Raw genomic sequence first — 14,484 nt, 5'->3', positions numbered from 1 at the left:
TCTTAAAAATTAGGTTCAAAACCCTACCTCATTACAAAAATATATGTTGAGACCCTACCATGTGCAAGGTGTCAGATGCTTTAGCATGTACTTCCAAATCAGAATGTTTTCTTACAAAAATATTTTAGCAGGGACATAGATTAAATATAATTTTGTCTTCATACATATTTAGCATATAGCAAAATATCCTATCTAGGTACCCTATCAAAGTATCCTATCAGGAACCAGTAACTCTACGAATGACTCCTCTAAAATAACTACTTTTGGGGCTTTTAACTTCTCTCACTTCACTTGTTCAAAGATAGAACTTCTGATTTTATATCCAGATAGATAAACCTTGTTTAAGGTTCTAAGAAATAAAACAGTAAATTTTCTTATCAATTTAAGACTGCTAACCAGAAAACTTAGGGAGAGGCGCCTGGTTGGCTCAGTGTGACTCTTGATTTCGGCTCAGGTCATGATTGTAGGGTTGGGAGATTCAGCCCTGTGTAGGGCTCCATGCTCAGCTCGGAGTCTGCTTAAGATTCTCTCTCGCGCTCTCTCTCTCTCTCTCTCTCTCTCTGTTCCCCAACCCCTCGTGTTCTCTCTCTCTAAAACAAGAAAGGAAGGGAGAAAGTAAACTTGGGGAAAAATATTTTAGACATGAAAACACAAAATAGGAGAAGTAAGAATTCTGAAGGAAGCATTTTTTTGAAGGAAGGGAGCAAAGAAGGGAGGAAGGGAAGAAGGAAAGGAAGAAAGAAAAAAAGAGGAAAGAAAAAAGAATGGGAAGGGTTTTTGGAGGATCGGAAATAAAAATGAAATTAAAATGGGTGCTTGGAGAGCTACGAAGCTTGGCTTGGCATTAACCCCCTCCTCTGTCCATTGTTAGGGCTGGTTTCCTGCCCACTTTATTTTTTTAAAAGATTTTATTTATTTATTTGACAGAGACAGACACAGTGAGAGAGGGAACACAAGCAGGGAGAGTGGGAGAGGGAGAAGCAGGCTTCCCACCGAGCAGGGAACCCGATGTGGGGCTCGATCCCAGGACCCTGGGATCATGACCTGAGCCGAAGGCAGATGCTTAATGACTGAGCCACCCAGGCACCCCTCCTGCCCACTTTAAAGGAGTGTAGTGGGCTCTTTTCTGCTTTCTTTCTCGCGAACCACCCAAAGTCTTTTTTGTTCCCTCCACCCTGATCTTCTCTTGAAGGAAGCATTCTTAAGGGTATACCCACCCCCATCTCTAAACTTCAGCTACTGGTAAGCTCCTCCTAATCTTTCGGCATCTTTTTTTGGCAAATATGCTGACTCATACTCAGAAATAACCCTCAGGTGATATGGTAGAGAAACAAAAATTACTGATTTGGACTATTTTTCATTTACTTTGCAAATTTTCATCAAGTACCTACAACGCATAAAACCCTGTGCTAGGTGCTAAAGATGCAACGATGATGAAGACTACATAAGGCACACAGTCACAGAGCTTACCACCCACAGGTCATGCATGTACACACATAAGCTTTTGTTCTCAAACACAGTGAACATTCAACCTCAAATTCTCAGTGTTAAATCAGATTCCAGATACTCTATGTCCAAATAGAACTTTTACAAAGATCTTATTTCCAAGTGATCCTGAGGAAATCAGGAGTGGCAATTTGAGAGCAGCACTTTAAAAACCTTATAGTACTTTAACACTAAACATACAGAAATTCGTAACTTACCTTGATATTGTCTTCTGATTTAGTTTTATGAGTGGCAGGTGGTATTTTACCCCCCATGCTTGAGGAAGATGAGAAAAAAGATATTTGTTTAGAAAATTAAAATTCATTGAGCAAAGCAACATTTACTTACACTGGAAAAACAAGACATTTAAATGGTTACTTTCTCAAACCTTTACGAGTAAACTCAATTAATTTGAATGCTTCAGTATTAAGTTTTTTTCAGCTTAAAATTTTTTTTTACTGGTTAATGAAAATCTAATCCTTTCCTTGCCTCAATAAGCCTAATAAACATTAATTATGTAGCTTCTCTGTGCCCATTCCCAAAGGAAGAGGCAGAAAAACATGCAATAACAAAATCATCTGTACAAGTTAGAATTCAGTAGGTATACTGAATCCAAAACCTCAACTTTAGTAAGCACTCACTTAAATTAATCAGTTTATGAAGTCATAGTATAATAATTCAAAATGTTTGTTTCCTCTGACTAGGACCTCCAAAGACTCTTTCTGCTTATATTTCATATGCCCCTCACAATATATATTTTCTCCTTATCCCTTCTACAATCTACCCATTAATACTTCCCCTTGGCCTTGTAAGTCCTTTCTCAAACATTCCATGGCAATACCATGAATGAGAAACAAATAACTTAAAAACAAGGAGGAAAAAAGACTATGAAGAATTAGTGCTATATGCTCCATTTGGGCCAGACTCTGCAGTATGTGGGCCCCATGCAGCAGCAGTCCAGTGACTAAAATGTTCAATGGATTAAGGGCACTCCTCCACAATAGTGAAAACTGGAAGTCACAAGGACTTAACTAAAATTTGCTTTAAAAAAAGAAAAAGAAAAAAAAAGGCATTAACTTTTATGTAAAAAAGAGGAATATATTCACTTGGAAAACAAAGAAATCTACTTCAAAACACCCTTAGGTATTGATTCTTTGTAACTAAAGTTATATCCATGTTTACATTCCTTTCAGGTAGATGGAATTTCTGGACACAAGGCATGTGTATGTTGGATTTAAATGGATACTGGTTTCAAAATGGGAAATGGATTTGGTTCTTCAAAGTCCTTTTACCAATTTACGCTTGTATCAGCGGTGCATAAGAATTCCAGTAATTTTTTTAAAAATCCAGTTGGTCCACACCTCGGCCAACATTTAGCTATTGTCCATCTTTTAAATACTTAGCCATTTTGGTAGATGTATAGTAGTATCTCAGGGTAGTTTAGTTCCTTCTCATTTATTTATTGGCCCTCTGAACAGCCTTTTGTGTAAAGTTCAACTCTTGTCCAGCTTTCTGTTAGATTATCTGTCATACTTATCTGTAAGTATTCTTTGTATACTCTGCATACAAGCCTTCTGTCAGTTTTATGTGTTGCAAAGATCTTCCCCCACCCCGTGGCTTGCCTTTTCACTTACAAAATGAAGCCAGCGTGAAGCAAAACTATAAATCGAAAACAACAAATGCAATAATAGACAAAGTGTGGAATTTGTTAAGCACCAATGAAGAAAAATGTGCACACTTTCCCCATTCAGTTTAATGTGACAGTTACAAAAAAATCTTTACTTATTCAGTACCCTTAATAAAGAAAAATGGTTCCCACGTGAAAAAAAATTTTTTTCTTAGTTTGTAATTCAGCAAAGTAAAATGATTTGATAAGAAACAGGCATATAAACAAAATTCTTTAAAATTCTGATCTACAGAAAAACCACTTTTCAAAAGAGTAATCAAACAATAGGGGCGCCTGGGTGGCTTAGTCCTCAAGCATCTGTCTTCGGCTCAGATCATGATCCCAGGGTTCTGGGATCAAGCCCCACATCGGGCTCCCAGCTCAGCAGGAAGCCTGCTTGTGTTCCCTCTCTCGCTGTGTCTCTGTCAAATAAATAAATAAAATCTTAAAGAAAAAGAGTAATCGGGGTGCCTGGGTGGCTCAGTCATTAAATGTCTGCCTTCAGCTCAGGTCATGATCCCAGGGTCCTGGGATCGAGCCCCACATTGGGCTCCCTGCTCGACAGGAAGCCTGCTTCTCCCTCTCCCACTCCCCCTGCTTGTGTTCCCTCTCTCGCTGTCTCTCTCTGTGAAATAAATAAAATCTTTAAAAAAAAAAAAAAGGAGTAATCAAACAATAGTTCTTTGCAGTTAAATTTTAATGAAAACACGGGGCTTCTTAAGCTGTGTTTTCCCTAAGTTTCAAAATGCAACTTTCAGGACACAGCCCTAACAGTCTAACTTATGTTAAAACTTTGGGAAGGGACACTCTTACCAAGAAATGTATTATGCTAGGGGTGCCTGGGGGGCTTAGTCGGTTAAGCATCCGGTGTTTCAGCTCAGGTCGTGATCTCGGGGTTGTAGGATCAAACCCCCGGCTCTCCGCTGAGCTTGGAGTCTGCTTGAGATTCTCTTTCCCTCTCCCTCTACCCCTCACCCCACTTGCTCGCACGAGCTCATGCTCTCGCTCTCTCACTAAAGTAAGTAAATCTTTAAAAATAAATGTATTAAACTAAATCTAATCCTTATGAAAGATAAGACAAACCCATATTGAGGGAAATTATCCAAAATAACTGGCCTGTAATATGCAAAACTGCCAAGGTCATGAAAGTCAAGGAAAGATCAAAGAATTCTTTAAAATAGAGATTAGAAGTCTCCACAATAAAGTGTAATATATAATTCTGAGAACTAGATAGCATTAATGCATCATTCTTAGTCTCCTGAATTTGGTGGTTGAAGAGACTGTCCTTGTAGGAAATACACAATGGCGCTGAGGCCACAACATTGGAAATCATTTCAGGAAAAATGTACTGTACTTGCAATTTTCCTACAAGTTTCGAAATTTTTTTAAAATTTTAAAACAGGGAGGGAAGGAACACAAGAAGGTTATTCATAAGCTACATTTAGTTTCTCACTTTCCAAATTCTAGTTCACTACTGGAAGGTTAACACCAATTTGTAAGTACAAAAATTTAATTTAATGCTTCCAAGATTTAAAACACGCTAATTCCATGCCCAACACTGCAAACTGGACTTTGTCAGTATAGGCTTTTATGTTGCCAAGTAGGGCTAGTGCAGAGACCTTCCTCGTATGGAAACTCCAAGACCCCATTCGTAATTCTCTTAATTGCTCAAATTGCTTTGAGCAATAGTTATTAAGCACCTGTACAAAAAACTGGGTGCTATGTTCTGAATTCATTGAGAATATTAGTGCATCCTGTTCACTTCATTTAAAATGTTTACTGAAAAGCCATGTGCCATGCACTGTGCTGGAGATTATAACACAAACATACAGCCTTTGATCTTAAAATTACCATAAAATGAAGTAATAGTGTCAAAAAATGCTTCTTCCTAAAGAAAAACAAAAATACCCCAAAACGTATTTGTTGAAAAGATCATTGTCTCCTTGGATCCTCATTGAGCCAAAAAAAAAAATTCTTTATTTCTCTCTGTCCAATTTAAAAGGTTGTTAAATAAATTCTTAACACCAAATAAAATTTTAAACTATAAAAAATGGTAAAAATTCTCACAAATACGCAAACAGATTAAATAAACTGTTCTTCGATGTCTAAGACTGGACACCTACGATTAATCTAGTATGAACAGAGAAGAACTCTGATATGCTTTCAACTTGAGGAGCCCTTACGGTAGGATTAGGCCTGGGAATATTCCTGGACCCACAAGTCTCCACATTCAGCCCAATCTCCTATAATCCTGCACTTAAGAAGGCTGACATGAGGGGTGCCTGGGTGGCTCAGTCGGTTAAGCGTCTGCCTTCAGCTCAGGTCATGATCTCAGGGTCTTGGGATCGAGCCCCGCATCGGGCTCCCTGCTCCACCAGGAGTCTGCTTCTCCCTCTCCCTCTGCCTACTTGTGCTATCTCTGTCAAATAAATAAATAAAATCTTAAAAAAAAGAAGGCAGCTGACATGAAGGCAGAGAGAAATTGATGCACTTCAAGCAAAAGCCTCAAAGACTACAAAAATTTTAGGTTACATTAAAATAGAGATAACGAAAGCTTCACAATAGGGCCCCTACACGTGCCAAGATGCTTCATCCTATACTTAAACCAAAAATTTAGGATGCCACAAGAAAAATATAGCTGGACCACTAAAAAAATAGAATTACCTATGTGAAACGTTTAGAAAAAAAAAAAAAGACACGTTAAGTATTTTCTGGAAATAATATCCGACAATATTTTCCAGACATTAAACTGGAATTCTGTAGATAGCCATAATCACTCCAGCAGATTTGTTTTAGCTTTTTCTTCACAACTCCGTTTTTCCTCTCCAGCAGAGGAACAAAACAATGTATATACTCAGTATAATGTTCAGTCAGCATTAACCCCTTCTTCCTGTGGTATACACGTCAGCTTTACCCGGAATTCTATAAACAATTTAATTGCAGGCACTTTCCTCTCATAAATAAAAGAGGTTAAAAACATACAAATATCTAAAGTGAAGAATGTGGATTATCAACTTATTCAAGAGAAAAAAAACGACTAAAATCTAGGCCTAAACACCTAGTCCTGAAATTAGCATCTTGTAGGTCTTCCTGTTACAAAATAGTATTCTTGTTAACTATTATCAACAACAGTTTTTAAATTACTGCAGTAACTGTAAGTGATCTCGGAATTTTACATTTATAACAGGAGCAAAATCTTACCATAGCTAGAAAACTAGTGGAGAAAAACTGAGAAACTTCTTAGAGGGAAAATATTGTACCACCACATACAGCGTTGATAGATTTTAACAAACTTCTTCCTTAGAAGAGTTTGTTGAAAGAAATATTCTTTAAAATGTATGATAATCATGGGTTCATCTTCCCCTATAAAAATATCACTAAAATAAGAAGATCGATGTTTAGGGTAGTACCTCTAAGGAGTCACATTGCTTTGCACTGTCGCTATTATCACCATGAGGTACGATTTGTGTGTCATTTAAATTCCACACCAGTAGTAGTGATTTTTCAAAAACCGTCTCGGGGAAGATTTCCCTTTCTCCCTTAAGTTCTCCTCCAATGTGAAGAATTTTAATCTCTATTAGACAGTAAATATCAAAACAAATTTCTGTATTTATTCATCTGTATCACTAAATAAACTGCACTTACACGGTTTCCTAGCATCTGGCACAATGCCTATTCAATTAATTCTGTGCACGTACCCAAGTACTCCAGATTTAAGGATAACAAGAAGAGATCATGGTAACATGCTGGTCCTTGAAAAATCATTTTTCTTCAAATGTTTCGTGTAATGGCACCGATATTACGGAGGTACCAATAAGTGATTCCCAAAATAATTCTACGCAGTCAGAATCGCTGTAAATTTAAAAATAATCTAATAATTACCATTTTATTGTAACTCATTATGTAACAAACTATCGTTATTAAAACACTATTTTTAAAGACGTAGCGCATAAAAGAGCTATGTGCCACCGCGACCTAAGCAGGACACGAGATTTCAAGAAAACTCCACGCGAAAGCGAAATCTTGCAGCCCCCTCCCCCCCCCCGACGTCTACAGTGCCCAAGTCCGTGCAATCTCTGCTTTTAGATTTCATCCAAGACACACCCCTAGCGACCTCAGGGTGAGAGAACCCAGCTGTGCCTCCTCCTTCCCCACCTCTGTACAATCTAAGCTTCCCGATCCTCCATTTGCCCCCGAAGTCGCCTCCGGTTCCTGGCCAGGGAAAGCCACAAATAGGCGGCGACTCGGCGGGCCCTCGTGGCGGAGCTCCCCGCTCCTCCGCCCCACGCCAGCTCCCGCCCAGCTCCCTCTCCGGTCGTCCCTCTTCCCACCCCCAACGGTCCTCGGCCCCGGTCTCACCTCTCCACCCACTCCCGCAGGAAGCGCATTTCCTCGGTGTGCAGAACGCTCGGATCCTGCTTACACATTTTCACGAAGGCCCGAAGCTCGTTCACTTTGCGGGGGTCCATGGTCCAGAGGCGGTGGCAGGCGGCAGGCGCGGCTGAGGTTGCGGCCCGATTCCAGGTCCGTGTACTAGCTCAGCGTGATCGTGTAGAAGGGGGCGGCTGCCGCGAGGCAGAACAGACTAGAACCTCCCCGGCTGCTGGCTCCTCCTACCCAACGGTCTCGTGACCCCGGGTCCTACGCCCGTTCATACCTACTCCCTCCGCCTCTGCCCCTGCGCACTTCCTAGAACCTTCTAGAAGTGTGGCTGTTCACGCTGTTGCCTGCCTCTCTACGCATGCATTCTTGTATTCTAAATCTGATCAAGTTCTCTGAATCAATACCCCCACATGGTGCTTTCAAGGAGACGGGAAATATCAACTCCTGCAGGGAATCATTTAGAATCAGACATTCTGTTCGTATGGGCATTAAGTGGAGCACGACAACAGGACAGCAAACGGGCCCTCCCGCAAGGACATCAGTCACAGCTCTGGGCGTGACGTCAGCATTCAGCGCCGCTATGGAAGGAAAGGCCGGCGAGCGGTGCTGGCCGGAAGGGGAGGGGCGCTTGGCCTGGTTTCCTGGCGACGCAATTCTGCGGACGGCCGCCTTTCTGGCTGTTTTTCTCTTTTCCTTTCTGCCGCGTGAGCGAGGCCGTCATGCTTTGGTTACTCTCAGCAACTAAGCTGGTTCCCGCCGTAGCAAGCGCCCGCTGCTTCTCAGGTTAGACTCATCTCCCACGGTGTCCCCTCCGGGGCGTGCTCTCTGAGAAACCTGAGGCGCCCCAGGGGGATCCAAGTTGGTCTCAGGCGATCTCTGAATCGGCGGACCCTTCTCCTGCTGGGGCCTCCACTCCCAGATCCTTTGTGCGCTCCTCGGATTTCTTCTTTACCTGCTGCTTCTGGAAAAGGGTGGGCCCTGTGTTCTCCCTACCGTTGAGGTATTCTGGGAAGCCGGAATGACTGCAGAGAGAGAGAAAAGTCTGTGTCATCCCCCAGAGGGGCTGTCTTCAAAGTTCTCGGACTCCTAGAAGTTGTGTCAGTTTTCACTTGCGTAGATAACAGTGTCTCAAATCAAGTAGCTCGTGTTTCTGTTAGGTTATCATAAAATCCCATTTTCGTGTTTTCAAAGAGTTGACTCTAGAGCTGGCTCCAGCATGTACAAGAAACATGTTTAGTAACACAAATCCTTTGAGCGGTTCCTCTCGGAAGAGAGAATGCTTGGAAATACTCCCGGGGCTTTTTAATGTCTGAAAGCCTTGTCCGTAAAGGCAAGATGAAGGAGTCCAGGAATAATGGGGACCATTCTTGTAGGGTGTACTCTATCGTGAACAGTTAATCTGATGAACATAAACCTCGATCAGTGAAAGCTGAATCAACTACCTTGCGGGCGGATCTGCCATTGGATCATATTTCAGGGGTTTTGGCCAATAGGTGCACAATGTGTGAACCAGAGCACATGCTTGGCGTGTATTTCTTCTTTTTTTTTTTTTTAAGATTTTATTTATTTGACAGAGAGACAGCGAGAGAGGGAACACAAGCAGGGAGAGTGGGAGAGGGAGAAGCAGGCTTCCTGCGGAGCAGGGAGCCCGATGCGGGGCTCGATCCCAGGGACCCTGGGATCATGACCTGAGCCGAAGGCAGACACTTAACGACTGAGCCACCCAGGCGCCCCTTGGTGTGTATTTCTTACATTGATCTACTTTAATGAAAGTGGGATGGTAATTATAAGATTTTTTTCCTGTAAAAAATAAAAAGTAACTACTGTCCAGTGCACAGAATTTGCTCTTTGATTCTAATAGTTAAGTTGCAGAAAGCTCTTCTCCATAGGAGTAGATGAAGAGATACCTAGTCTTAATCACAGAAGCCACAACCTATGATTTAGAGCTGGAACCATCTTTTGCTTGTGACTTTTTTTAATTGAGGCTCTGTGTAAAACCTTATTAATGAAAGTTTTGTTTTAAAGATTTTATTTATTAGAGAGACCACAAGCAGGGGGAGCAGCAGAGGGAGAGGGAGAAGCAGGCTCCCTGCTGAGCATGGAGCCCAATATGGGGCTCAATCCCAGGACCCTGAGATCATGACCTGAGCCACCCAGGTGCCCCGTGGAAGTTTAACACTAGACATTGGATTATAAATGCCAAGATCTTTGAAAAATATATTCGTTATGCTTCATTTTGCCTTAAAGCAATAAGTAAATTTAACTACTTCCTAACATTAACACCATGATATATATATATTGGTGTTTTGAATGGATTATCTCCTTGGATCTTCACAAGTCTAATAAGTTAGGGCAGGTGTCCTCATTTTACTGAATGGAAACCAACACAGGATCACAAGTTGCAAGTCAGCAACTTTAGTTCTATAATTGCTGTCTAGTCCTTTTTCTGTTATCCCACCACTAGGTCTTAACTCTGGCTTATTAGAGTCCTTTTGGAACTTTTTATTGAGCCAAAAAGAATGTTCTCTTCATTCAATAACTTCAGTAGTCCCTGTGGATGACTCTCCGCTTCCCTGGCGTTGCTCACTGTCTTGTCAGGGTGATAGACAAGCAATAGATAAATGCCAGTATAGCAATAGATTCTAATAGAGTCTTGACTCAAGTGGCATAGGGGCTCAAGAAAGGCAGTAATGGGTCGTAAAAAATGTCATTTGGGGATTTTACTAAGTTTCAGAGTTTGAAAATCTTACTGTCTTGATATGCTCATAAATAGAACTTTGCATGTCTGTGGTGCTCTTGGTTGCCATTCTTTAGAAAGGCTCTGTAGTACAGAGTATTGAGTACCATAGGAAACTTTCTCATCTGTGAAAGTCGTGCAATCCTAAAGTGAAAACATTGACTAAAGAATAATTTTTTTAAAGCCTGTTTGCAGTTAATTCATTCAACAAACATTGAGCACCACATGTAAGCATGGAGCATGGTTTCTACCATCGTGGTAGACAAAGAAGCAAGTAATTGTAATAAAACATACTAAATTTAATAACAGTGATGGGGAAAAAGAAAAAGTGATAGATGTTTCCTGGGAGCAGGGAGAGGCCAAGAGGAAATGTGGGCATGCCCTTAAACATTAGGAGATATTTGAGACTTGAAAAAGGCTTTTATCAAGCAGACTAGAGTAACAGTCATTCTGCCAAAGGGAGCATATGCAAAGGCATGGAACAAAGCTTTCCAATCCTCAGTAAGCCTGGAGGAGCTTTTTTGAAATATGTTCATAGGCATGTAGTAGGTGTTACACTAAAATGGTTCTGTGGTCAGATAAGTTTGGGGAGTGCTGCATTTCATCATCTCCATAATAGACTAATTCTAAGTCTCCAAAAAAAAGGTATTTGGCAGTAATTTGCAAAGTGTATTTGACCATGGGGCCCTTTTTCTGTGGTGAACTGGTATCCCTTGGAACACATTTTGGAAAAATTTGGGCTCAAGCATAAGGTGTAGGAAGAGGTGATTAAAAAACCAAGTTAGGGGGCGCCTGGGTGGCTCAGTCATTAGGTATCTGCCTTCGGCTCAGGTCGCAGGGTCTAGGATTGAGCCCCTCTCAGGCTCCCTGCTCCATGAGAAGCCTGCTTCTCCCTCTCACACTCCCCCCTGCTTGTGTTCCCTCTCTCACTGTGTCTCTGTCAAATAAAATTTAAAAAAAAGAAAAACAAGTTAGGAAGAAAAGCTGGTGGCTGGCTCATGAAAGGGCTTGTACATTCTCATTCCTCTAGGCAGTGGGAAACCATTGGATAATTTTAAGCTATTGAGTAAGATTAAATCTGAATTTTTAGTTATCTGTTAAGAGTGGAAAAACGGACTGGAGGGCATGTTGTTTGTTGCATTCTTAAATTTTCAGAGACAGTGGTTTTTGGTTTTGTTGTTGGAAAATTGTTTTTTTTTTCAACTCTGAGTAGTCCCAGATACATGACAGATAAACTTTACTAAACACATTTTATAAAAGTAGCATTAAGCTGGGGCTTAACTCTAAGCCAGGGCACCTGTGTGGCTCAGTCGGTTAAGCATCTGCCTTCAGCTCAGGTCATGATCCCAGGGTCCTGGGATTGAGCCCCAGCTCAGGCTCCCTGCTCAGTCGGGAGTCTGCTTCTCCCTCTCCCTCTGCCACTCCGCCTGCTTGTGCGTGCTCTCTCTTTCTCAAATAAATAAATCTTTAAAAAATAAAAGAAAATACTCTAAGCTCTTATGACTTTATTTCCTGAAAATAAGTTTTGTTCATTTTTTTTATTTTTTTAAGATTTTTATTCACTTATTTGAGAGAGAGAGCTTGAGCAGGGGGCAGGGTGGGGGGAGAGGGAGTAGCACACTCCCCGCTGAGCAGGGAGCGGGAGATCATGACCTGAGCCGAAGGCAGACGCTTAACCGACTGAGCCACCCAGGTGCCCCCTGAAAATAAGTTAATGCAAATCGTTCCCAGTCCCTCCTATAGACTCCACCGACCAACTAAAAATCAAACAAAATTAAGCAAAAGGTCACATTTTACTGTAGCAGTCATTTAAAGAGTAGTTGTTATAATCTTTTGTGGTTTCCAGATTTGTTACATTGCTATATGCCACTGAACTGTATTTTGCCAAAGGTGATTGGGTTTTAGTTTTGCTAGATTATTTGCTCTCATCTTTTAGTCACATTAAAATGTGCAGTCATTGCATTTCTAAGAGATAAAAGATTAATATCAATAGATCGCTAAAAAAAATTTAATGGCGAGGAATATGCAGAATGCAAGTCAATCCAGGAAATTATTTTCAGTCAATAAATTCAGGAATCTCAAACGTAGCACATCCAAAACTTAACACCTACATTCCTATCTCAGATAATGGCAAATCCCTTCTCTCAGTTGCTAAAGCGAAAAACCTTGACTCCTATAATACCCAATATGCAGCCTGTCAGTAAATTCTGCTTGGCCCTGCCTGTAGACCTTATCCAGAATGTGATCACTCTTCACCACCCCTACTTCTACCACTGTGGACCAAGCTATTACAGTGTCTTGTCTGGATTCTCGCAGTATCCTGATTTCCCTGCTTCTACATCTGCTTGCTTTGAGTCTTTTCTTAATGACAACAGCTAGGGGTGCCTGCATGGCTCAGTGGGTTGAGTATACAATTCTTTTTTTTTTATTTAATTTTATTTATTTGACTGAGAGAGACACAGCTAGAGAAGGAACATAAGCAGGGGCAGTGGGAGAGGGAGAAGCAGACTTCCCGCGGAGCGGGGAGCCCGATGTGGGGCTTGATCCCAGGACCCTGGGATCATGACCCGAGCTGAAGGCAGACGTTTAACGACTGAGCCACACAGGCGCCCCATGAGTATCCAATTCTTGATCTTGGCTCAGGTCATGATGTCATGGTCGTGAGATAGAGTCCGATGTCAGACTCTTCACCCGGCAGGGAGTCAGCTTGAGACTCCCTCTCCCTCTGCCCACCCTACTAAAATAAATCATTTAAAAAAACAAACAAAAAACAATAACAGCCAGAGTGGGCCTGTTCAAATATGTCAGATTATGTCACTCTTCTGCTCAGAGCCTCCAGTGGCTTCCTGGCCCACCTATAATAAGAGTCCATACTGTGATCTAGCAGTCCCTGCATAATCTGACCTCCTGTTACCTTTCTAACTTCATCTGCTTGTTCTCTTAATTATTCACAATGAACTCCTCTGTGAGCCTCGGACACACCTTACACATCTAGCCTTAGAGACATTTCACTTGCTGTTCCTTCTGGAATACTCTTTCACCTCATATCCACATGGTTAACTCCTTTACTTTCTTTACATCTTTACTCAGATGTTAACCATCATTTTTCTCTGGCTACCTTAACTACAATTTCAACCCTTGTATTCCAAAACTTCTGTCCCCTTTTATTCTGTTTTCTTTAGCACCTATGACTAACATTATATTTTACTTAGTATTTGTTTATTGTCTTTGCCCAGTTTGTAAGCTCTGGAACAGCTAAGATTTTTGGTGTTCGTTCATTACTGTATCCCAAGTACCTGACAAATAGTAGGTACTCAAAAAATACCATTGAATGAATGAATGAATAAATACCATAGGCTGAAAAGTAATATATTTTGAAAATAAAATAATTAGAGGAAGCTAAGAAGTAATTGTGTTGAAATTAAATTCATTTAAAATAAGCAAATGTCTGCATTTAGCTAAGACCACTTGCTCAATGTCTGATGTATCTGTAACTAATTTTTCTTCCATCATAACCCTAAATTACATTGGCTAAAGTTGGTGTTTTAGAGTAATGTCTTTGTATATCCTGTGTACATAATATATAGTAAAAAAGAAAATAGAAAATGTCCTGTCTGGAGTGATTCACTGTAGGCCTACCATACATGAAATAGCCACATTGCTCTGAGAAATCCAGGATAAGTCTAGTTTTCTTTTTTAATTGTAAAATACACATAACATAAAATTTACCATGTTAATCATTTTTAAATATACTTTGTGAAACAGATTTCTAGAACTTTTTCATCTTGAAATCTAAAAGTAGACCCATTAACAACACCTCTCCCTCCCTTGTCCTGGTAACCACGATTCTACTTTGTTTTTATCAATTTCTTAGCTCATGTAAGTAGAATCATAAAGATTCGTCTTTATGACTGGCTTATTTCACTTACCATAATGTTTCAAAGTTTACCCATGTAGCATGTAACAGGATTTCCTTTTTAAGGCTGAATAATATTTCACCGTATGTATGTTTATTCATCCATTGATTGGTATTTGGGTTGCTTCTACCTCTTGGCTATTGTGAATAATTTCTGTAAACATGGGGGTGCAAATATAATTCTGGCTATTTTTAACTTAAAGTATTTTAATTTTTATTTATAATGTGTTTATGTGTCAAATGCTCTGCCTCTATTGGAAAAATTTCATTTCATGAATAATTATATAGTCTGAACCT

The 14,484-nt window shown here is 40.6% G+C and overlaps 2 protein-coding genes across 7 annotated transcripts in view; one reads left to right on the top strand and one right to left on the bottom strand.

Annotated features, from left to right (window-relative positions):
- The window catches only part of ST13 (ST13 Hsp70 interacting protein), a 30,450-nt gene extending 22,633 nt beyond the window's left edge, over positions 1-7,817 (bottom strand). Inside the window, exons 1-2 of one of the 2 annotated variants that reach the window (XM_027591962.2) lie at positions 7,511-7,817; positions 1,704-1,761 (exon numbers count right to left, since the gene is read on the bottom strand). In XM_027591962.2, coding sequence (XP_027447763.1) covers positions 1,704-1,761; positions 7,511-7,620 — 168 coding nt within the window. In that variant the 5' untranslated portion in view covers positions 7,621-7,817. Of the gene's footprint in view, positions 1-1,703; positions 1,762-7,306; positions 7,352-7,510 lie in introns of those variants that run through there. The other variant, XM_027591963.2, reaches the window with a different exon arrangement.
- A 315-nt stretch (positions 7,818-8,132) lies between these two features.
- The window catches only part of XPNPEP3 (X-prolyl aminopeptidase 3), a 76,936-nt gene continuing 70,584 nt past the window's right edge, over positions 8,133-14,484 (top strand). For 2 of the 5 annotated variants that reach the window (XM_035721955.1, XM_035721954.1), the window contains exon 1: positions 8,133-8,317. In XM_035721955.1, the coding sequence (XP_035577848.1) occupies positions 8,254-8,317 (64 nt within the window). In that variant the 5' untranslated portion in view covers positions 8,133-8,253. The remainder of the gene's footprint in view (positions 8,318-14,484) is intronic. The other 3 variants (XR_003519669.2, XM_027591959.2, XM_027591961.2) reach the window with 2 other exon arrangements.

Source organism: Zalophus californianus, chromosome 9 (assembly GCF_009762305.2).
Source record: "Zalophus californianus isolate mZalCal1 chromosome 9, mZalCal1.pri.v2, whole genome shotgun sequence".
Lineage (NCBI taxonomy): Eukaryota > Metazoa > Chordata > Mammalia > Carnivora > Otariidae > Zalophus > Zalophus californianus.
This window is presented reverse-complemented; position numbering and strand designations above follow the sequence as displayed.